The sequence below is a fragment of the Lynx canadensis genome, chromosome A3 (genome assembly GCF_007474595.2).
Source record: "Lynx canadensis isolate LIC74 chromosome A3, mLynCan4.pri.v2, whole genome shotgun sequence".
NCBI classification, from domain to species: domain Eukaryota; kingdom Metazoa; phylum Chordata; class Mammalia; order Carnivora; family Felidae; genus Lynx; species Lynx canadensis.
Genome location: NC_044305.1, coordinates 120177987 through 120202433, shown reverse-complemented (window position 1 = coordinate 120202433; position 24447 = coordinate 120177987). Strand labels below are relative to the sequence as shown.

General features: G+C 48.2%; 1 protein-coding gene across 3 annotated transcripts in view; it reads left to right on the top strand.

The window, feature by feature from the left end:
- The first annotated feature begins 4334 nt into the window (after positions 1–4334).
- The window catches only part of EFR3B (EFR3 homolog B), an 82154-nt gene continuing 62041 nt past the window's right edge, over positions 4335–24447 (top strand). For 2 of the 3 annotated variants that reach the window (XM_030311518.1, XM_030311517.1), the window contains exon 1: positions 4352–4408. In XM_030311518.1, coding sequence (XP_030167378.1) covers positions 4402–4408 — 7 coding nt within the window. In that variant the 5' untranslated portion in view covers positions 4352–4401. Of the gene's footprint in view, positions 4409–24447 lie in introns of all 3 variants that reach the window. The other variant, XM_030311516.1, reaches the window with a different exon arrangement.

Below are 24447 nucleotides of genomic sequence, written 5' to 3'. Positions count from 1 at the left end.
TGCTACAGCTGAAATGGACTCCCCCCCCCCCCACCCCAATTCAATTATGGTGGACAGGGAAATGGGCCTGGCCAAGGATTCCTAACTATAGGGCTGCCAAGGGTTGAGCGTCTTTCAGGAGAAAAGGAGGGAGTGGTTTTCCAAAGCCAATGCGAGGCCATGAATAGACAAGGCTGGAGAGCCTGGTTTTGGCTCAGTCAGGACAGGGTAACTTCCTTAGAGATTTGGCATCTGGCCCCATTGAAGTCCTAGGGCTCTTCCTCTGCTGGTGCCACTTTTCAGGTCTTAGAGTTCAGTATTTCACAGGTCCTTTCTGTATTCTTCCTTAGTGGTCAGGTTTGTAATTTTCTGAAGGTGTTTTTCCCCCTTCTCCAATTTCATTTAAACCATGCTCTGACCAGGTTAGCCAGACTCTGGGCAAACCTGTTCCTTCTGGCTATGGTGCAATGCAGGTCTCCTTAGCCAAGGTCTGGAAAGCCAGATCTGACCTTCAGAAATCAACTGTCTGACTAGCGAGCCACTTTCCATGTTCTCTTCTCTCTTCTAAGCCATGCTGATCAATGGATGAAAATGATGCCATGGGTCTTCAAGTCCTTCAGTGTGTCCCAGTGGAAGCAAGCATCAGGCAGGCTGGAGATGGGAGGTGATGGGTGGGGAACCGGTGGCTCCTGACAGTTGGGAGCAAGGACAGAACAAAAGGAAGGAAGAGTGCGGGGCAAAGGGCATGGTAATGTCTGAGCTGTTTACTAGAAGCAAATGGATGTGGATTTGAACTTCTCATAGGAAAGGAGTCTCTTCTCCAGGGACCACAGGCAATAGCAGCTAATGAAAGGAACCTGACTGTGCTCTGGAGGGTGAACATAGGGGAACCAAAGGCAGCAAAGAGGGCGGGTCAGGAGAATTTGCTTAGTACTTTTAAGCCTCGACATGTTAGTAATCAATATCACAAACTTCACTCACTCTCTGGCAAAATCTGGTTTAGTGGAGGTGAAATCTGTCTGCAGCAGTCGTCTCCACCCCAGATGCTCAGGCCCTGATCTCATGGCAGCAGGCAGCTCTGTCCCCCTGTGTCCCTCCGGCCACCCAAGGCTGCTTCCAGGAACCTGGCCAAGAGCACGTCCTACTGACCCGGCCCGTGAGCTGTTTCCTGTGTTGTGGAGAGGCATTCTTTAGCCCTTGGATACCCACCTGCTCCTATACTTGGGTATTGTTTTTATAGGCTATTCTTTCCCTGCGGCTTCTGAGAAGTAGGTCAAAGTACCTGCTTCAAGGGAGAAGTGCCAGGGGTTCAAGTCACCAGGCCTGGAGTCAGGAATCCTGAGTTCTATTTCAGGCTTCACAGCTAATCAGCTACGTGACAATCTTAGGGGCGCATTCTCCCCTCTGTTTCTCCCTGGACCCTTCTCTAGGCCTCATAATTTTTTTTTTTTTCCCTCTGAAGCTGAATCCCCTGGTGCTGTCATCTTCTTCCCTTTTCCTTCCTTCTGGAAGGCCCTATAAAGCTGTTGGCTGCCGAAGGCTGGTGCCCAGAGCAAGAGCTGCTGTAGCTGTTTGGCCGATGGGGTGATTAGAGGCTTCCGGGCAGACACAGTGCAGCTGGGGCAGCTGTTTGAGGCTGGAGCACCGCAAGCCAGGCTCCCGGACTGAAGGACGGGCCTGGTGGCATGCTGCGGATGCTGAGGCCCCAGATGCGAGTGAGGCTCCTGGTTTTTACGCAACAGTTGTGGATTACCTCCCACTTCTGAGCCCCCCTTTCTCTGTGACACGGGGAAATTCAGCCTCTGGTTCATATGGAAACTCTGCCTTCCAAATCCAGGTAATAGGGGAGTGAAATACAGATGAGGAAGGGGAGCCAATATGTAGGTAAAAGGAAAGGAAGGGGGCATGGTCTTTGGACTTTTAGGAAGAACTACCCAGTTTAATATGCAATTGTTTTGGGGCACCTGAGTGGCTCAGTCGGTTAAGCATCCGACTTTGGCTCAGATCACGATCTCATGGTTCATGAGTTCGAGCCCCACATCGAGGCTCTCTACTGTCAGCACAAAGCCCACCTCAGATCCTCTGTCCCCCTCTGTCTCTGCCCCTCCCCCACTTGCACTCTTTCTCTCTCTCAAAACTAAAAATAAATGTTTAAAAAAATGAATAAATCAAATGCAGTTGTTCTGTGTACATGAGTGTGGACTACAAGGCATCAGTGTGTGGTGGGAAGAAAATGCATCCTGGGCAGAGTGTCCTGGGCTTGAATCCCTGCTTGATATTCACTAGAGTCCTCTCACGTTTCTGGGCTTTAGCTTCCCAGCGGTAAAATGGGAGTAACACTATTGATCTTGCAAGGTTGCCGAGAGCCTTAGCTGAGATTACCTGCGCAAAGCGCCTGACCCAGAACCTGGCACCTAGTGCGCACACAGTAAGTGTTATTTCTTCTCCACTTTCCTTCCTGCCATACTTGCCACCATGTTTTGAGTTTCTGCAGAATCAGGAAAAGCCTAGTTAGGCTAGAAATCCCAACTCTGACTTTTCCTCCTCACCACAGTTCACCTCAATAGTTGATATCTGCTTAATGTTTTTTTCATGGGCACACCATTCTGGATATTGGGACCCTTGGATTTTACTCTTGTGTTTAAACCGTGAGCCAGAAGACTGTGTCCTACCCCCACCCCGCAACTTCCTCATGGGGGTAACACCTGCCAGACATTTCACTCCATGAAGACAGTGTATTTCCCACTGTGCTGCAGACACCAGTGGTTAATGAGTCTCTTTTGTATTGAACAGAATTGTGGACTGGGGGTATCTCCCCGTGTCCAGACCAAGCTTGACTCCAAATTCTCCCTTCCCTGTCAGCAGATCTCAAAGCCACCATCCTAAAACTGGAGAATACAGACAGAGCTTCTTTGTGAGTCATCTGGGGGTCTAGACTAAATGTGAGATCTGAGAACCCTCCCGGGATTTCCTGGGGGGGGGGGGGGAACAAAACCTGGAAACAGCAAGGGAGTAGGAGGGGATGATGAAGGCAGAAATAGGAAACATGGGTTTGGGGTACACAGAGAGAGCCCTGTTCCAAGAGTCCAGCAACCAGGATTATCCTTCCAGTTCTGTTTCTGCCCTGGGTGAGGAAAGAAAGAAAGAAAAGAACTGTGAGTTCCCACGGTATACTTTCATGTAGGTTTTTATATAAACTTCCCAATAGTCCTGCGGGAAGCTGAGATTCAGAGAGGGTAGATGACTGGCCTGCAGACACACAGCTCAGAATCTAGGAAAAAGCACACACAAATTAACCACCTCAGGTTGTTACCTCTCTCACTTCTCCTTGTGGGACAAAAAACCTCAAGCTTGGGGCAAGAGGAGAAACTAAGGAATAGGGTACTTGAAAGGCCAGGTGAATGTGGGAGACGCAGAGGAGGCTGGTTGGAGAAACCTTTAGGAAGCCCTGGGCTGGGCCAGAAGTCATTAGGGTGTGGGGCGTGAGCGTTCTGCCTTGGGTCTGTTTCTCACGCGGTCACAGAGGGTGAAGTAGGCCTGGGGCACAGGTGAAGGATCCTGCATGCAAATCGTATGATTTACACGTATAATCCAGGAGAGGTTTACAAGCAAGCGGGCTTCCTGCAGCAACTAGGGGGTGCGGTGGGGTGGGGTGCGCTTCCCGCGTCCCAGGCCCAGGAAGGAAGCTCTTTGGTAGCAAGCACCCAGCCAGAGATTGGCTGGAAGGCGGAGTTCTTAGTTCGGGAATGGGGCTTCGCTAAGGGAGCCAAGGAAGAGAGGAGAGTTATTCCTCAATTCCTCTTCCTTGCGCCCCCTGGCTTAGCCTACGCATCCTGGACAAATCTGGGGGAGGGTTGCACCTGCAGCTTCGGGCGCCCCTGCTGACCCTCGGGGCCCATTGGTTAGGGGTGATGTCGGTTGTCGTCCTGCGCATTCCGACACGAACGGGGAATTTGAGTGGGTGACTCCCCCAGGAACGCCGCATCTAGAAAACGCGCCGCCCTGGACCTGGGGGCGACAGGCTGGGAAAGGCGCGTCTGGGGGCTCTGGTTTCTGGCTGGGCTGCCCGGGCTGCTGCAGGCGGTGGGCGGGAATTTGCCAGGGGCGGGGCGGGGCGGGGCGGGGGTCGGGGCGGCCTGGCAGTGGCCGAGCCGAGGGGGAGGGACGTTCATTAGCATAGCCTCCTCCCCTCCCGGCGCGGCCCTGCCCAGCAACCCGAGCGGAGGCCGGCGGCTGAATGGGCGCTCGGCTCCGGGCCCCGGCCCTCCCGCGTCCCACCCTCGCTCCCGCTCCCGCCCCGCCCCGGCCTCCGCCGGCGGCCGCCATCCGCCGCCCCGGCTGTGAATGAAAGGCAGGCGCCGCCGGCGCTGGCTGCAGGCGACTCGGCGACGCGGCCTCCCAGGAGGCGCTCGCCCCGCAGAGATGTACGGTAAGGAGGGCTCTGCCTCCGGGCTCGCAAACTTGCAGGGCGCGGACCATTGTCCTCCTGCGGGGCCCGGCGAGGCCAGGGGACGCGGTCTCGGTGCCCGGCTGCGCTCTTTCTGTCTCTCTGTGCGCGCGCGCGGGTGCGCTGAGAGGACAAAGATGCTTAAGCCCGGGGACCCTGGGGTCCTCGGAAGTCCTTCGGGCCGGTCGTTTGCTGCGTGGGGGCGGGTGGGCGGTGGTCCGTCAGGGGGCTGGGGGCTGGGGTGATCCCGAGCGGCTGCGTCCTGGGGAAAGCGGGTCTCCCTTGGAGCCGAGCTGGCAGAGAGCGTTGGTGGAGGTGATCGTGTGACAGCATTTGCAGAATTAACAAAAGCGTGTTGTGCTGGGGAGTTTTATGCGGGAAGCCGGTCTGGAATTGCGGTGAGAGCTCGCTGCCTTACGCTCGCCTCTGAGGATTTGGGGGGCGGCGCCGGTGCAGAGGGCTGGGGCACCAGCCAGTTCTGGGAGCCTCGTGTCGCCGCCCCTGGGTGGACGTGGCCTCTGCCTGTTCCTGCCGCCCGTGGGTCCCAGGTTCCCTAACTTCCAGCTGTGCCCTCCGCAGTGGTGAGGGGAGGAGACGCTGCTGAGGGTGCAGCGCAGCTCTGGGTCGTTGGCCACCTTCTGGCTGCCCCGACCTCTCTGCCTCCTTTCCCCAGCCATCCCCTCAGGTGACATGCAACAGTTAGCCAGACCCTCCTGATGCACTGTTCTGCTTCAAAATTTGCCCGGCATTTCTCTGGTTTGGAGGCAGTGTGGATGAAGAAAAGAAAGCGCTTGGGGTCTCCCGTTGCACCTGTAATGAATGGAACACTGGAAACCCAGAGCAGTTTAGAAATCAACTGCGTTGCAAAGCCTCCAGACGCTCTGAGCTGCGGTGTTTGTATGTGTGTGCGTGTGGGGGGGGGGGGCGGGGGGGGAGAGAGAGATGTGATCCCAATGGACATAAGTCCATCAGCCACCAGAACTCAGGTTCTGGCAGGTATTTAGGGCCAGAGAAAGAACCGGAGCTGTGCTCATCTCCCATCCCCACCATCCCCTCTGCCAGGCTGGGCACCGGCTCAGGTGGCACCTGAGGGGTGAGTGTTGTGAGAAGAGCAAGTTCCCCATTTAACCCACCACGGAGACCGGCTCAGCTGCCTCTCTCTGCACACAGACTGTGAGTCACAAAGTTTGATGGAGGCAGAGGAGGACGCTGAGCATGGTACAAAGGCTCAGCGACTGGTGGGCCTCACTATTTAGAGAGAGAGAGAGAGAGAGAGAGAGAGAGAGAGAGACATTCAGCCTTGTCATGAGTGTCCTTTCCTGCCCCGTTGGTCCCACATCTGCATTTCTGAACCAGGTTGAGACATCAGCAGATCCTCTCCGCAAGTGTTATTTCTCTTGGATGCACCAAAGGGAGGGAGCTCGACCCGAGAGTGTGTTCTGCTGGCCAGTGGGGACTCTGCAGGAAAGTAACAAGATGGTTGTTTTATAAGCTAGGAGGTTGTGAGGCTCCCAGAATAAAGGTATAGTTTCTTTCTTTCTGTTTCCCTCCCTATTCTTCCCTGCAGACTATGCAGCCAGAAGCTGCAGATCACTTGACAAAAGCATGTGACCGACTGCAGGGCACCTGCAGTGGGGAAGGAGTTAGGATAAGGCCCATCAGAATGGGTAAGAATTAGGAACCCTGGTTCTGCTGGGCCACCTCCCTGCATTTAGCCTGAGACAGTTTTGAAAACTGATCCCAGATGTCTGGACCTTGGGGGTCCCACCCTGCCTCTGTTGTCTGAAGCAGATCAAGGGAGAGTTGGTTGGTACAGAAAGGTGAACTGGGAGGCCAACATATCTGGATGTTATTTTTGGACGCACCACAGATTTTCATTTCTCTGTTATGTTTTTATTCCTCCAGATGCAAACAGAGATGGTACTTCCTCCTAAATCATTCATAGAAAGATTGGAAGGAAGGGATCCTCTGTGCAGTTGCCTGCAGCAAGGGAAAATCACGGCAATGCTGGTTGGGAGATTATTCCTGAGTCTTGCTTAGCGCAAAGCCTTGTCTTGGAAGGTATAAAAGGGAGCCCACTCTCCAAAGGGAGGGCTCGTTGGCCTGGATTTTAGTCTTGTCTTGGTTTTTGTGAAAAGAAAGGGTCCATGTGATACTTACAATCATTCTCTCTCCAGAAGTCAAGAGTGTGATGCAAAAAGGAGGGGACGGGAGGTTGGAAAGGCAGAGAGTCACAGAATTCTTATAGTTGGTTCTTATCTTCCCATATTTTCCAAGTGATTTGTCCAAGGTGACACAGTTAGGTGGAATGGGGGAAAATGAAAACCGTTCAGTGCGCCCCCCATGCCTTGGGTAAATGCTTACTAGGAAAATGCCACTAGGAATTTTATTGGCTAATGGGCCGCGAGTCCCCTATGTATGGCCAAAAGTCACCTAAGCTTTGGATAAAGGTGTCTCTTGACCACTCACCTTGATGACTTGATCCGCTATGAATTCGTAAAACCTGATTCCTGTTGCCACCTCTCAGGTGCTTGGAGATCCTGAGCAGATCTCCCTCCCCTCTCCTCTTCTCCCCTCCTCACCTTACCTTGGACCCCAGCAACTCAGTCTTGCTGTGTCGTCAGTCTCTTCCATCCCCTTCCTTGTGTCTGTGGGAGAATAAAGGCCCCTTGTCTTGGCTGTAGGATACAGTGCCGTCTGGGACAGAAAGACTCCTAGAACTAGGGTCAGACTTTCTCAGTCTAAGAGCCAGTTCATGGCTATGTAACTGCAGACAAGTGGGGCCATCTCTCAGAATTACATCTCCGTATGAAGTGGTGGAATGTCTCCCAGGTCTGTGGTGAGCCTCAAAGCTGGGCAATGGATGTCACGGTGCGTCAAGAGGTTCTGCGCTCACAAGACCGGTTGCTCGAGAGCCTCTCCCCTCCAGGTCCTCTTGGCCCTTTACGCTTCTCTCTTCCTCACTGCCAACCCCTGACGATGGCTGTTTGCATCTCCTCCCATCCCAGCTTAACCCACACAGGCCATCTTCCCTCGCTAGCCATTCAAGCCCCTTCTGCTTTCCCTTCACCCAACTCAACCTCAGCTGCCTTCTCGCCACTCACTCATTCCTAAAGCCCAGTTGCTTTCTGGAAATGGCTCTCCTAAGGGACACAGGTGACTTCCCACAGTCTTGTGTATCTCCATGAACACAGATTGATAAGGAATCTGGAAAAATAAAAGCACTTTGTACTGAGGTAGAAAGGGTGTGGGCAAATTCTCTGAAAAAATGGGTTCCCCGTAGTGTTTCTTCGTGTCAGTTTCCCTATTCCTCTCTTTTGGGATTGGAGCCATGGCGGTCCTGTCCAGGAGTGTCCCACTTACCCACTGAGGGGAGACAGAGCTCTCTGAGAAATGCTACGAGGGCAGTGGGCCGTGGAGAGCAATTGGACAGGATGTCCCCAGAACCACAGTCCCGACAGCCCGATCCCGCCAGAGCAGAAGCTGTTCCAACAGCTCACCTCCCATCCTCTAGGTGCTGCCTCATCCTCGACATCTGCCCTTCTTCAGGCTTTGTGATTGAGAACGCTGACTGTAGGGAAGTGAGCAACGGTGCACAACTTTCTGTGAAGATGCCTTACAGAGCACACACACGTGGCACCCATGTGGGTGGTGTGGAGAGGCTGCAGGGTGGAGCTGAGTCCCCCGGAGGTGCAAGGCTCACTGCTGCAGAAAAGCTCCGTAGTTCCTGCTGCTCCGTGTGGTAGGCAACTCCCACGACACACACACACACACGCACACGCGCGCGCACACACACATCTGCACACGCATGTGCAACCTCCTCCCCCAAATCTTGAGGCTCCCGCATCCCTGTGGTGTCGCGTTTGGCTTGGGACGGGAGCTGTGTGGCCCGCCTCCCCTCATGCCCGCCCCCACTCCTCTAGTCCCCTCAGGAGAACAGGATCTCTCTTGCAGCTCACTGTTCAGTGAATCCAAAAGCAGTTTTCTTTTTGCACATGTATAAAAGTAGAAAGTTAATATTACCTTATAGACAGTCTAGAAAAAGGAGGAGGGAAAATACTGTCCACAATCCTACACACTAAAACCAACCTTTTAAAAAATTACTATTACATAAATTACCACTAAGAGTTTGTACTCACCTGCTTTTGCCCATTCCTTGAGGTTTCTTGCCCCATCCTGGCTGTGTTACCCTGGGCATGATGGTGAGGGAGCACCCGAGAGCCTCATAGCCTGGGTCTGAACTCTGACTCTGCCCTTCAGGCGACCTAGGACCTGAGCCTTCCTGAATCTGTTTCCTGGCTCTACGATGATGACAACGGCCACCCACCTCACTTCAGAGATTAATCAGGATAAGAGAGCTGCCCCCACTTTTTCCTTCCTTTCCCTCAATTCTCTCTCCTGTTTCTTAATAAAAAGTTTGCAGGGAAACAAATATATATGTCCCATAAGCTTAATGTTAGTGCTTGTGAGACCTGTTCCTTATATATATTTAAAAAAAAAAGAAAGAAAATCTAATTTGAAAAGCTTCTTGTTTTTCCTGGTAGTCATCCAATCTTTCTAGAAAATCTGGAAAACACAGTAAACTATAAACAAGTATAATTGCTTTTACTGTTTTGATATATTTCCTTCATGCATTTGTTTATGTGGTTGGAATTATTCATTTTACATATTTTTGTATTGTATTTTTTTCTACTTAACATTAGAATATAAACATCCCTGCCGCTCCAAGTTAATGGCCACCATTTTTAATGTCGGTGTAACTGTCCACTGAGTGCAAGTGTGATTTCCTTATTGCACATTTAGGTTGTACTTACAGTATTATAAGCCTGGGAAAGGTACCTGGTACCCAAAGCTTTCTCTGAATTTTGGGATATTTCCCTAGGCTATTGCCCTCCGAATGGGTTGATCAAGATATATAAACATTTAAAATATTTGTTACATATTGTCAAATTGTTTTCAAATTGTATCAGTTATAATCCCACTAGCATTCTTGAGAGGATCTATCTTCCTGTACTCTCAAAAATATTAAATATTGAGATTTTTTTTACCCCTAATCTTTGCCAATTTGATGGAAAAGTTGTATCATTTTAACTTGTATTCTTTATTTCTAGTGAAGTTAAACACCTGCTGTGTTTTTTAACCATTTGCATTTTGGTGAACTTTCATAAGCGAGTGCTTGATTTATTGAGGATATTAAGTACTTGCCTGTCATTTGCTTTATGCTTTGTGTTTTGAAGGGAAATAGGTATAATTTGTCAAGTATTTGTGGAGTGTCAGCTACATATGATATTCCATAGAGCATCAAGGGGGATACAGAAACATATAGAAGTTTTTTCCATCAAGAAAATTGCAATTTCAGTAGGTAACCAAGTGGTAAAACATGCAAAATTGTGAATGATACAAAGGTAGGCTCAGTGTTGCAGGTAGAATGGAGTTACTCGTTAGATGTTCAGCCAGCAGAATCTCAAGGTGGAAGAGAGCACTGCGAGGTGGAGCCTTTTGGGAGGACTTCAGAGGGGGTCCGAGGGCTGGATGGAGAAGAGGGTAAGGGTGTGCCAGGTAGAGGCCCCAATGTGAGAAAGTGCACTGGGGTGGGGAGAGAGCAAACTTACCCAGAGAGAACTTGGGGCAGGTACTAACGAGGTTAGGTGGAGAATGACTCGATGGATGAGATTTTGTCAGGATAAGGGCTTTTCACTTATCCCTATGGGCGATGGGAGCTGTTGAAGATTTTAAACTGCCAAAAGGCCGATTTGCTCAATTGATCTTTTAGGGAAATAAAGCTGGGGGCACTGCACAGAATGGACAGGGAGATGAGGTGAAAATGAAAAGGAACAGAGGTAGTTGTTGCAACCACAGGTGGTAGCCAAAGGAGTGAGAAAACTTTGGACCAGTTACAGTTGTGCATTTTCAATGGAAATGTTTGCCCCTTAAAAAAATAAAATAAAATAAAGGCAGTAGGACCAGGGGCGGGGGGTAGGGGGATAAGGGAATTGAAACTTTTATTTTTGTTAAAGTTTATTTATACATTTTGAGAGAGAGACAGCACGAGTGGGGGTGGGCAGAGAGAGAGAGAGAGAGAGAGAGAGAGAGAGAGAGAATCTCAAGCAGGCTCCGTGATGCCAGCGCAGAGCTCAATGTGGGGCTCAAACTCATGAAACCATGAGATCACAACCTGAACTTAAACCAAGAGTTGGACACTTAACCGACAGTGCCCCCGCCCAGGGGCCCTGGGAATTGAAACTTAAAAAAAAAAACCATTCCCATGCTTCATAAAATGTGGGTTATGTAAGCACACATAGAAAATAGTTTATTTTGAAATAGGTGCTAAATCACTTAGGGCTGTAAAGTTATTATAATTTAACTTGTTCTAAAGATGATTTGGAGCATATAATTTATACATATACATACACACATATAGATATACCTGTCCTACGATAAATAAAGAGATCAAAGCAAAGCAAATCTAAGAATTATACAGAAAAAAGTAGAGCCAAGTATAAAGTTATTTCAGGAAAAAAAAAAAAAACACATACCAACAGGCCCTGTTGTAAATTCAGTTTTGAGTTTCCTACAGGAAATTCAGTTCTGAGCTTCCTGTAGGCCAAAATAGAGGGGAAAAGTCATTTGTAAGACTCATAGCATCTGTAGGTATTTTTATTGTTGTTCAATTGTCTAGGCCAAAACCAGCTTTTTGAAATGCTGAGATGTGAGAGAAAATCCTCCCTGAGTTCCTCCTAAAAGAAGAGATGTTTCATAAATATTGGTCTAAATTAGATTTTTCTGTTGCAAATATAGTTCCCTTAATCTGCTCTATACCAGTTTGGAGAGTATTAGGACCTGTCCAAATGCAAGTTTATGATTCTGGTTCCTCACCTTGAAATTGCTCTGTCCTTGACTTCCTTCCTGGTTTGACACAAGCCAAGACTCGCTGAGGTTCTTGACCCACTTCACGGCTGCAGATATGAGTTCTCCTTCCATGGATGAATGTGAGTCTTCTAAGGGTTTTCTCCCTGGAGAAGCCATTCTTGTCTTTCCAGCTAGAGAAGCCGTCTGGTCACTCTCGTTCACGATCCTTAGCTTAACTCCCTGCACAGCTGTTTATCACCATCTAGTATTTCTCTTGTCTGTGCCCCCCTAGACCATCAGCTCCATGAAAGCAAGGAACTCATTTCTCTCTTTCCCTCCTGCCTTTTTAGGGCATAAGTCACTGCCTGGTACAGAGTAAAACACTCAGAAACCTCACTGAATGAATGAATCCTAAGTTAAGTGTCATCTTTTTTATTTACCTCTTTGTAACTTTTGACCCTCTACATGTTTCAGCCTTAAATGTGTTTTGAATAGCAATACAATTACTATTACTTCAGTTCCCATTCATTGGGCACTACTGTGTACCAAACAGTCGTCTAAGCACTTTTTATGTATTAACTGATTTAATCTTCCCCAAACTCTATGGGTCAGGGATTATTATTTTCATTTTAGAAATGAGAACATGGAGGCATTGAGAGCTTTAGTAACCTGCCCATGGCTACACAGTCATGTGATGAGGCTGGGATTTCAACCTAGGCAGAGTGTGGACTCCCCCTCCCTGACACAGTGCTGTCTCCATAATATTCTGAATGTTTCAGAGAATACAGGCCTTTCCTTTGCAGAGCTCACTCTACCTCACAGACTCACCCATGTGAGTGCAGAGCAGTGCTGGGGAGTGCAGAAGACACAGATGAACCCCTGAGGAGGGTGTGCCTTGTCTTTGGTCCCAGGCCAATCAACACAGATGCTAAGAGCTCTCACTTCTGAGTCTGATCCTCTGCCTCTGGGCACCCTTCTCACCTCCTTTATCATTGTTTTGCTTTGTGGGAGAGAAAGGGCCCCAGGAAAGCCCTAGATGTGGATAAGTAAGTAAGATAGGAACCAGGAGAACAGATTGGTGAGGGCAGAAGGTGGATACAGGAGCCAGTGATGGCATGAGAATCAAGGAGGCCCGGGCACTCATCTCAGAGAGAGGAGCAGGTAGAGGAGTGGAGTGGGGCTCTCACAACCACCACTGAGTCACACAGTGGTGTGGTCTAGAGAACAGAGACTGGGGACCTTCTTTAGCAGGAGTACCTTCTGCTTCTCTGACAGTTTAGCTGGGAATTAAAACTCCTGGGGCACCTGGATGGCTCAGTCGGTTACGCATCCGACTTCAGCTCAGATTATGATCTCATACTCCATGGGTTCAAGCTCCATAGCAGGCTCTGTGCTTACAGCTCAGAGCCTGGAGCCTGCTTCAGATTCTGTGTCTCCCTCTGTCTGTGCCCCTCCCCTGCTCACACTCTGTGTCTCTCTGTGTCTCAAAAATGAATAAACATTAAACAAACAAACAAACAAAACCCTCCTTCCCTGTATCTTCAGGACCAGCCAATCTGGATGCAGTAATCACTGCTTCTGAGGGGTGGGTTAGGACTGAGCTGTGTGTGTGAGAGGACAGTGGCCCCAGTCTCACAGGGCCACTTTCTAGCCATAGGACCCTGGACAGTTCCCCTCTCTCTGAGCCCATTTCCTCCCATGTAAAATAGGGATAATCAGTCTGCCTGATGCAGTGAGGGTAAATTTAGGGGGGGTCAAATGAGATAATGTCTAGGTGCATGTATTTACATTATTGGACATTATGCCCATTAAAGGTGATATTATCCCCACCCAAGCAATTCTAATGGATGCTTCTAGGGCATGTCCACTACTTCTCCAGAAACAGTGACCATCCCTGCATACAAGGATGGAAATGTCATGTTTAGACTGTATTTGTTAAATGCCTTAGATGGAAGGGTCCGATACAAACAGTGTACAACCAGAGAACTGCTTCCTTATTGTGAGCTAGACATCTGTCTCTGAAATCTACCTGCCAGATTGGTCCCCCAAGATGCAACAGCGGTAACACTGATTATATTGAGCATTTTCCTGTCTCCTAGAGGACCATCCATGGATTGGACCATCCATGTCACACTGGTCATGGTCCATGACCATGTCCCTCTCATTCTAGCACCAGAAAGATGAGAAAATCTCTTAGACCACAAAGAGGATAGACGCAGAACCTTTAGCTAAGTCTTACACTATGCTAAGTTCTTGTGCATTACTGACATTTAGCCATGATTATTCCATGTCATTCTATTCATTACCTCAACTCAGAATAGCCCTTTGGTGGTGGATGCCATTTTCCTGGGGTTAAGCTGACACAGAGATTCAGAAGTCCAACAATTTGCTCAAGCTCATGCAGCTGGTGGAAGTCATTTCTCTCCATTGTCTCCTAAGCAGGCCCTCATAGAGCTTCGTGGGAGATCAAACACTGCCTTTGTACCTGGTGGCAACTAATGTGCCTTATGCCAAACAGCAAATTTCACTATAAGGAAGAATTCCAAACTGAACATTTTAGTAGATTTGGCACAGTTTCTTTGTAGCTTTACATCTAGGACTTTTAAGCTCAGTGCCCTAATGCACCTCTTGTGGTCTGACTATACATCTGAGAATTAGGGCTTCTGGGTTCAAATGCTGACTTTGTCATCACCGTACAGAAGAACCCAGATACATTCAAGCACCTGGGAAGCAGGAGTCTTAGATTCTTAACTTGGCAGAGCTCTACGCTTCATCTCATGCTTAGTGAGAAAGACTTTGCTCTGTGTCCCAACTTTCTTTTTAGGTGGATAATGCTTTAAATAACATTTATAAATCGTGTGAAGAAGAATCCCCAAATTACAGGAACATTTATAAAGATCTTGGCAGAGATCCCTTAGAAAGGAAATACCTGTAATAAAGTGATGTCTTCTCATTACTTTGTACAGGAGGGATGCTTCTAGGGAAGAGGCATACAGGATAATGCTGAAAAAATCCAAAGCCGTGCACCCTCCTGCCACATCTTCACTGTATCTTTGCTGTTATTTTTGTTATTTATTTGTCACACTGAATGTCATTTATTTCTTCCTCCACTAGATCTGTGAACCTCTTGAAGACACAACCTGTCCCTTAATTTTCTTTATTTTTCCTAGCATCCAGAAGAGATCTTTGGGATATACTATACTAAGAGCTCAAATGTTTGCATTGAACTATAAAATCATTGGATGTTTCATCCATCCATCCATCCATCCATCCATCTAGCCAGCCAGCCAGCCAGCCAAACCGAGCAGCCTATGTTTCTAGGGTACGAATGGTAGTGGGTGGGGGCAAGGTGGGGGGATTCAGAAAGAATCCTGTAGTGACAGCAACAACATTTCATCATCTTACTTTGTCTTCCCCCATTGGTCATAAGAATATACCAGAATATAGCCATTTGACTTTTCCTCTAGACTTTGATGGTGTTTAGTCATGAGAAACAGCCACTTGACCTGCCTGCTGAAACGGTGAAGGGCAGTGAGAGATACATTCTCACACGTTTCCTCCTTGGTTTGTGGAGCTCAGAAAAAAATGCCACAGTCTTTTTCTTCAAAAAATGAAGGTCACTTCGTAGTATAATTATGGGTAAATCTTTATTTTGATTTCCATTCATATCTTTTGTGCATTATACTTTCACAAACCAAGGAAGATGAAAAGGCCCTTTTAAAAAAATTTTTTTAATGTTTATTCATTTTTGAGAGAGAGAGAGAGCATGAGCAGGGGAGGGGCAGAGAGAGGAAGGCACAGAATCTGAAGCAGGCCCCAGGCTCTGAGCTGTCGGCACAGAGCCCGATGCGGGGCTTGAACTCATGAATTGCGAGATCATAACCTGAGCTAAAGTCGGATGCTTAACCGACTGAGCCACCCAGGTGCCCCAAAAAGGCTCTTTGAGGCAGAGGCAATGAAATGTCTGTTTCTCATTGCTTGGAAGCACCTGGCCTGAATGTTCCTGGGTAAAGCACTACATGGCCTTGTGCACCTTCAGTCTCAGAGCTGGAGTGTGGAGGCACCGAGTGGAATAGCGGAGATGCGAACCTTGGCTGAGGGTCATCGACAGAATAGAAGGGGAACAAACACCAGGGTCTTCCCATTGTTTCCATCAAACTCCTGAAAGTGCCTGGTCCTATTAGCAGCCTGGCCCAGCCCCTGACAAATACAGTAAACACGTCCGACTGTCTTGAGAAGTTTTGTCCCAAAGCTATTCCACAGCACTGCTAGGAATGTCCTCTTCTCCCCCAGACAACACCATCAGAGAAGAACAAGGGTGAGTGTTCTGGAGAGGAGTGGGTGGTGCTGGACGTCGTACAACGCTTTCCTTCTGCTTGATCAAGGACGTTCACTTCTGTGTCGGGAGGGAGAGCTGCCCATCAGGGCTGATTCTGGCTCTGTGAATTTGAGCAAAATTCTCAACCTCTCTCAGATTTAGTTTCGCCATCTGCAAATTGGGAGAGCTGGCCTGGATGGTCTTTAAGGGTCTCCCAGTTCTTAGATCTGCTAATGGCTTGAAGGAGCTGTCTGTCCCAAGGGCGAGGGAGCAGGGGCTGAGGGTATACCCACAGCAGGAATCTTCAAAAGATCTGGATGGCAGTATAGACACCTGTCTCTGAAATCTACCTGCCAGATTGATCTCAGGTCCTCTATGTAAACTGGCTATGCATCCATTTCCCCATTGATAAGATGAGGATAATGATCTCTTTGTTAATCCAAACAGTGTCTGTCTTGGGGTCCTGTTGACTGGGGTGATGCAAGCTGACGAGTATGTTGGGTTGGGCGTGGGTAAGAGCTGTGTGGCTTCCAAGTGCTGGGCGCTACAATTTTGGCTTCATGTATATTCCAATTCCACACAAATCCTGTGTGGGCGGTATTCCTTTCCCCTGGCCCATTGTCAGATAATAATAAGAAAGGTCAGAAAAGGGGATGCCCGATGGTCAGTTGGAAGGACATGGGACCCTTGATCTCGGGGTTGTAAGTTTGAGCCCCACGTTGGGTATAGAGATTGCTTAAAAATAAAATCTTAAAAAAAAAAAAGTTCAGAAAATTCAAATGACTTGTTGGAGGTCAACCAGCTCATAAAGTGGCATAGCCAAGAAAAGAACCAGATCTATTTCATTGCAATGTTATTTTCTTCTATTCTGCCTGGATTCTTATTGAAAACACCATCATTAATTGCACTACATCAAAATTTAAAACTTCTGGTACCAAAGGGCTTTCAGTTGCCCGCTCTGAGATGAGCAACAGAGTACAAAGGCAGTCCATGGAAGGGGAGAAAATATTTGCAAATCATACATCTGATACGAGATTACTATCCAGAATATACAGGCAGTGCCTACAGTTCAACAACCACCACAGCAAACTTGTTAGAGAATGGACAAAGGACTTGAACAGACATTTCTTCAAAGATATATAAATGGCAACAAGCCCATGGAAGGGTGTTCAGTGTCACTAATTACTAGGGATTTGCAAAACCACAATGCCATAGCACTTCAGCTCCCTTAGGATGGCTCCGGTGAGAATGTGGAGTGATTGGAACGCCCAGGCGCTGCTGGGGGAATGCAAAATGGTGCAGCCGTTCTGGAAAGCAGCATGGCGGTTCCTCAAAGAATTAAAAATAGGATTACCATACGATCCAACAATTCCACTTCTGGAGATATACCAGAAGAAGTGAAAACAGGGCCTCAAAAAGGTATTTGTACACCCACGGTCATAGCAACATCATTCAAAATAGCCAAGAGTGAAGGCAACCCAAGTGCTCATCCACAGATAAAATAAGGAAAATGTGATGTATACATACAGGGGAATATTATTCGGCCTCAGGCATGGTTGATGACCTGGCATTAGTCACCTGATTGCTCATGGGGTGTAGAGAAAAGGAGACTGGAAACTGACGTCATCATATTCTTTGGATCACTGAAAAACTCCTCCAACTTCAACGATGAATGTTAACTTTTTTTTTTTTTTTTTTAAAGAAAGAAGATCTATATAAATAAAACTGAGGGCAGGTCTGTTACTGCATTTGGTGAAAGGGGCTGGAATGGGGACGACGTTTGGCGGACGCGGCAGGGGCGGTCTGCGTGGAGCAAATGTGCATTCACCCGGGTTGGGGGTGGGGGTGGGTGTCCCATGGAGCTAACCTCCGTGCTTCTGAGCGGTGAGACTGAAGCTCCGCGAGAGGTCTGGCGGGAAAGGCACGCAAGACATATTCCACAGCGGAAAATAAACAGTGGATTCAGATGTTGACCTCAACTGACCCACAGGGGCTGGCATCTCAAATCGCAGGTTGATTTTTGCCGCAGCCGCCTCTCACACAGGCAGCTCTAAATGGCCTGCTCTGAGGTGAGCGGCAACAATTTTTATTTATTTACAAAAAAGCTTCGTCTCCTCGAGGGAGCCAGCCTATAATCAATGCGCGTGTACTAGCCCTGAAAGAAACTCGCTGGGATACTGACAGTGGTTATTTCTAGTGTGCTAGGATCACGGATGATTTTTGAATCATCTTTAAAAAAAATTTTTGCATTTTTCACATTTTGTATAGCAAGTGTGTATTTTAATCGCAGGACACAAATATAATTAAAAGCATTTTTCGGGGCGCCTGGGTGGCTCAGTCAGTTAAGCGTCTGACTTCAGCTCAGGTCATTATCTCACGGTCTGTGAGTTCGAGCCCCGCATCAGGCTCTGTGCTGACAGCGCGGAGCCTGGAGCCTGCTTCAGATTCTTTGTCTCCCTCTCTCTCTCTTCCCCATCCCTGCTCTCATTCTGTCTCTTTCTCAAAAGTAGATTTAAAAAAAAAAAAAACATGAAAAAAGCATTTTTCATCATCAAAGACCTGTGGATAGTTATCTAGAATCTTCTAAGTATGTTTGAGAAATGATTATGCAAGAATGCACACAAAAACGATAGAAATTAGAAATCAGATAGTGGTTGGGTGAGGGGCTTGACTAGAAAGGGGAACACTGGGGGATCTGAAATGTTTTCTCTCTTGTTTCAGTGGTGGTTATACAAGTGTATAAACAGTTGTCAAAACTCAAGGCCGTGAACTCTTAAGATCTGAGCATCTCTTGCACGTTAATTATATTGCAACAAGACCATAGGAAACCCAGGAAAAGAAAACACGCATGCAAACGATAGCAGGTCTGTTTTGCATCGCTGGCAGTCGGGTGTGCCAGGAGACAGCCAAGGACCTGTGCCAGCCGGCACCGGGGATCTTACCCGCAGCCCAAGATGGTCCCCAGCACCCCAGTAAAAGCGGTCATTGAGAGCTGCTGGGCAGGGGCGTGTGCTGCTAGACAAAGTACGTGCTGAGCAGAGGGTGCAGGAAGCTGCTCCAGGAAGTCGAGCTCCTCGCTGGCAGCCAGGGAGCTGATGGTGCTGGCGGGGCCGTGGGCAGAGAGCCCACAGAGCGGGGCCAGCTGGTGTAAGGCCTCTCGAGCACTGCCACTGCCATTGCCGACTCTCTGGGACTTTAAACGACAAAACAAAGCCTGGCTTTACCAGCCCTGCAGCACGTCTCAGCACTGACATAGGCATGGCTGATGGCTGGGCAGGGCCAGGCGTGTGTACAGGATTGATTTTTTCATTTCCTCCGTGGGGCTTCTGTGACCTCACAGCCCACAGGGATGTCTTTTGTCTAAGAATGCTGAGCCTTTAATGGCCTAATTATTCACCTGTTCTTAATAATTCTTAATAATGTGCTGGCTTGTGCCATTTCTGCACAGAGACCTATAGCTTCCTGGCTAAAAAAAAAAAAAAAAAAAAAAAATCCTTTGTCTAATGACACATTGAAAGGGATAAACTTCAGTGTCTCCTTTGCAGGCAGAGGTCAGCTGTGAACAGTCAGACAGGCCTGGGTTTGAATTCCACCTATTTCACGTAACAGTTAAATGACTTTGGATAAGTCCCTTAACTGCTCTAAGCCTCAATTTTCCTCATCTATAAAATGGGGGCAGTAGACCACACCTCAATATTATCGGGAGGATTACATAAAATAATACATTCGAACCTCTTAACGGTTCCTGACACATAATGGGAGCTTACATGTTAGCTGATGTTAGTGTTAACAGGAGAGCTCGTAATAGATATTTTACTATCAACCTCCTCTTTAGTGACAAGATAGCAGTAACAGGGCCCGGGGATATGCTTCCAAGGAGGCATTCCGCGCTCCTCATTGACAGCTTTCTAAGGAGCTGTTCCTTTCCAGCTGGGTTTCTGCTTTCAGAGACGCACCGCACTCTGCTCACCTGCCTTCTTAGCCCACCTGCTTTTTGCTTCATGCGCAGGGCAGAACCTTCTGGAGGGACTTTCTTCCTCGTGCAGGTACGTCCGGAACACCCATGCGCACTGGAAACACTTCATTAAAAATGGGTCTTGGCTGTGCTTGGCCTGCTGCTTACTTGGCATTTTTAGTATGACTCAACCTAGTACTTGTTTTGCATTTTTGCAGAATTCTGGTGCTCGCTCCTGATTCTGTTTTGCATTTCAAAAGTGTTGCTTCTGAAATTTCCCTCTGGCAGCGAGACCACCCTGGTCCTGGCTTTATTTTTTTAGCAGCTCTGGGCATGGTGCCTGTTTTGTGTTCTGGCACCAACAGCTCATGCTGTGACAGACTCTCTGATTATATATTTGGACTTTTAAATGATTGATCTTGGATTCATAGCCTTTGAGAGTCTGCATCTTAAATCTGCTAGTTCTTCTATATATTTAGAGCACTCACACTTGCTCTCAATCAGTTTGGCTCCATAACAATGAAGCTTCCTCTGGTTTCTATATTTGGTACTGTGTGTTCATTTGGAAAGCTGGAGGTGAGTAGCCCTGCTTTTTATAGGCTGCCTGGTGACCGCAGTAGGAAGCTGGACACATTATGGGAATGGGGAAGGCATACATGTGCCGTAAATCCTAAATCCTAATTTCTAGTTCTTAGCTCCAACCTTAAACCAAACTGCCAGGGAAATTTCTAATATTGTATTGTTTTCATGTAATGGATTCTACTGATTATGTCGCAAGCTTGTTGAGGGCTGGTCTTACTTACCAGAAGGCTTCTTCTCCTCCATAGTTCACGTGGTCTTAAAAAAAAGAATCGAAGGGTGCCGGGTGGCTCAGTCGTTTAAGCATCCGACTTTAGCTGAGGTCATGATTCGTGGTTCAGGAGTTCGAGTCCCACGTTGGGCTCAGTGCTGACAGCTCAGAGCCTGAAGCCTGCTTCGGGTTCTGTGTCTCCCTCTCTCTCTGCCCCTCCCTGCTGTCTCTCTCTCTCTCAAAAATAAACATAAAAAAAAAAAAGAATCAAATGATCAGTGTGCTGAGTAGTAGGTATTGAGAAGAATACATTTCAGATGAATGAATTCCCACAGTGAGCTCAGAACACCGTGCAGACAGCTACACACATAAGCATTAACTTTTTTTCCCCTTTGCTCTCATTCATGAAGATTCCCTGGGCTTAAAACCGCCACAAAATACTTCCTTCCACAAATGTAACCAGTACACTACTTATACTGATAAACAATGCTAATGAAGTAATATTAAGTACATTGGAAAATAGCAACAATGCTCTGTTAACAGCAATTCTATCATCAAAACTACAAATTATGTCGAGGGTCCTGAGGCCACTTTCAAAGCACAAGGTGTGAGGGTCACCTCAGACGTTGGCCACCTGCCCACCCCCCCCCCCCGCCCCGGCCCGGGGGCCTGCACTGCTGATACTGGAGACGGCCTATGGGTCCTCAAGTATGCACACCTGGCAGCCGGGTGGGGGGTTGGGAGGTCATGGCCGGGGGCAGGGGGTGGGGGTAAGCCGCCAAAGCAACGCGTCTGCCATGATGGATGCACAGATAGACCAAACATTACTTTTGCTGTTAAGTAAATGACTCATATAATATTCTAGGTGCTTCTAAATTAGAAGTGATGGAAGCTGACATTACACCCTACACCTCTTCCTCCCTTCATGGTGGCTGTCCACTTACCCATTGTATTTGAGATTCCACTGTCACCTCTCTACTGAAAACCTGTCCGGAAAGCCGCCAGCAGAGGCCTGACTGCCAAGCCCCATGCCTCTGCTGCCCACTTAACTCTCAGGTTTTTCCTTTCTTGACCGTTTGCACTTCTTGAAACTCTCTTCACCCCCAAACTGGGTGCTCACCTCCGTCTGGTAACAGACGTCCTTGCCTGTCACTGTGCAGATGCTGTGAGGCTCTGTCCTTGCTTGTCTCCAAGGGTCCCCCTGAAAGCCCCTCCACCCCCCCCCCCCCGGAGCTGTCAACTCCCCTCGGTGACCCCCATGGGAAAAGGGAGGGAGAGAGGCTGAGGGGAGCCTGCATTTTGCCCATCTCATCTCTGGTCCTCCACAACCGCCCCAAATGTCATCACTCGCTCTGGGGCAGGTGAGCCACCAAGCAGAAGCCCTTCCTTCCTCCTGATTCCCTTTTTACCTGCTCACCACTCCGCTGGCAGCGAGAGACTGAATTTGCACACCCGCCCAGTGTGACTCCCCACGTTTGTCACACCTCCAAGTGGGCACCGCTAGTTCACATCTTGTCTCAGTCCTCTGCCTGGGAAGCCTCATTCCGCGGCCGATGGGAGAGGCAGACCGCACTCCAACCCCCTAGGCACTGGAAGTAGATTCCTTACACATTCTACAGCACAATGAAAAGTGGTCGAGAGGTGCTTGGCTGGCTCACAGCCCATGGAGCGTGCGACTCTTGATCTTGGGGTCATGTGTTTAAGCCCCATGTTGGGTGGAGAGATTACCTAAAAAATTTACTAGTAATGATAATTCTCCCCTTGGCCTGCCATCCGAGGGCACTTCACCACCTGGCCCCTCCCCACCATTCCAGCCGCACCAACACTGCCCTAGGTAGACTGGCCATCCCTCTCCCGGAATGCTCCCTTGGACTCGGCTCCTCTGAGCTTTTGCTGATGCTGTTCCCCCTGCCTGGAATGCCCTCGCTTCTTGTCAATACACTATCCGTGCCTCGTTTCTATTGGGAAGCATCTGAACTGAAACATCTCCACCCTCGGAAGTCTCAGCACGCTGTCTCTCTGACTCCAGTGACACTTGTACTTCCTTTTGTTATGGCTGTTTGCATACATGCTTTCACTCCAAGGGGACGGTGCCCGTGCATTCTATTTCTCTTCATCTTCCACCATGTCTAATGTACTCGATGTGTTTGCGTTGCATGCATGGGTGTGTGCCTGCGTGAGTAAATGAAATAACTTCTGTGTCCTTCATACCAACATTGTGTCAAAATTCTAGCAAGAACCAAGCCACGCAAGTGCAGAAAAGAGCCCGTGTGTGTGTGTGTGTGTGTGTGTGTGTGTATCTAAACTCTTAGATTCCAAATATTTGAACAGAAAATTATTCCTACCAGATTTGAAAAGAAAATGGAAAAACCATGAAAATTACGTACGTTTATGTATTGCCCATGCATAATACATTTTTGTATTATTATCATCAACATTGTTATTGGGAGAGGAAACTGAAATAAAAACTAAAACTCTAAGTCAGAGCTGTCCAGGAGAACTTTCTGCGAGTACGTAAATGTTTTATATCTGCATTGTTTGGCACAGTAGCCACTAGCCACGTGTGGCTATCGGACACATAAAACGTGCCCACTGTGCCCGAGGAACTGAGCTTTAAATTTTATTTGATTTAAGTAACCACAGGTGGCTAATGGCTTCCATACCGGGCGCTTTGTTCCCTCAGCCCCAGGCCCCAAGCGCCAGCCCCCGTGCTGGAGGGGACCACTGCCAACCTGGCCCTGCCTATCCTTACCGGCCCTTCTTTGCATTTGCAGTCTGTTCTATACACGTATTTATGTACGTGCTGAGTGTGCTCGGCCTGCACGTGTGTCACACAAACGATGTGATGCCATATGTGTCCTTGTTAATTGGCAGTATGTTTGGAGAGTTACTGGGGCAGCGCGCGTTGCCCTGCTTTATTAATTTCAGCTGCTGCGTGGTGCCCACTGCCTGGAGGTTCCCTGGTTTAGTTAGCCGGTCCCCTATCGGTGAACATTTAGGCTGTTTCCAGACAAAGCCACCAACCCATTCTTATCTGCTCCCCTGTGCATGTGGGCAGATGCAGAGACTGAGAATGGAATTCTGAACCAAGAAGAGGAAAAGTGTCCGCATTCCACCCGTGGTCCTCCCAGCCCTGGCTCTCCTGGACCATGCGGGCAGGGTCAGGGCCAACAGACGGTGCCTAGGTGCCGTTATTACTATTACTATTATTATTATTATCATTACTATTACTGTTATTTTGTAGGAAGCTAGCAGCCGTGTACTACTGTGATCTTTGTTTTCACTGCTCACACCGAGAAGCTGAAACCTAGATTTTATCCAACAGGTTGTGATGAGCTCTGAAAATACTGAGACATTAATAACAGTTTGAAGATGCCGCAGACAGCATCCAGCAAGATAAGCAAGCTGAGTTCCATGCAGAATTTGAGAATAATCTGGAATGTTCAGGGCCTCCTTTTTGAGTTAGATTTCTAAAAGAGGCAAAGGAGGCCCAGGCCGTGGGAATAGCCAAGAGTCCACATGAATTAGAATGAGGAGAGAGGCCTTTGTCTGTTCTGGTGGCCACGGTGTATCTTATCTTGTGCTTTTTTTGTTTTTGTTTTCTTTCCCCCGCCCCCAGTTGCGAAGCATGTTGCAATAAAAAATTGTTTAAGATTCCATGCTAGCTTTTTTCCCCCACTGGTTACCAGGGGTTACTGGTGATTTTAAAGTTTAACCCCGGAGGAGGAACGTGGTGAATAGCAGGTAGCATTCTTTGAATTAGAAACGGCCCTCCACAGCCAGGAGAGGGAATGGGCCGTCCTCCAACCAAGAAGGGAGAAAGGAAAGGAAGTGAGAACAGGGAAGGGAGCAGCAGCTCTGAGGGAACAGAGCCTGCTAGCCACACTCACGGAGCAGCGGAACTGGGGGAAAGAATGCAAACGTCCAGCGTTCATGGCCATGAAAACAGAAGAAAATTCACTGTGGTTTGACACCCCCAACAGGTCAGTCACGTGGCTTCCTTTCCTGAACATCTCCTGTGCTAATTTAATCATAATTTCCATAGTTTGGGCCATACCGGGGACACACTTTAGTAGGTACCTTTCTCACTAAACACCCCATCCTAAAAT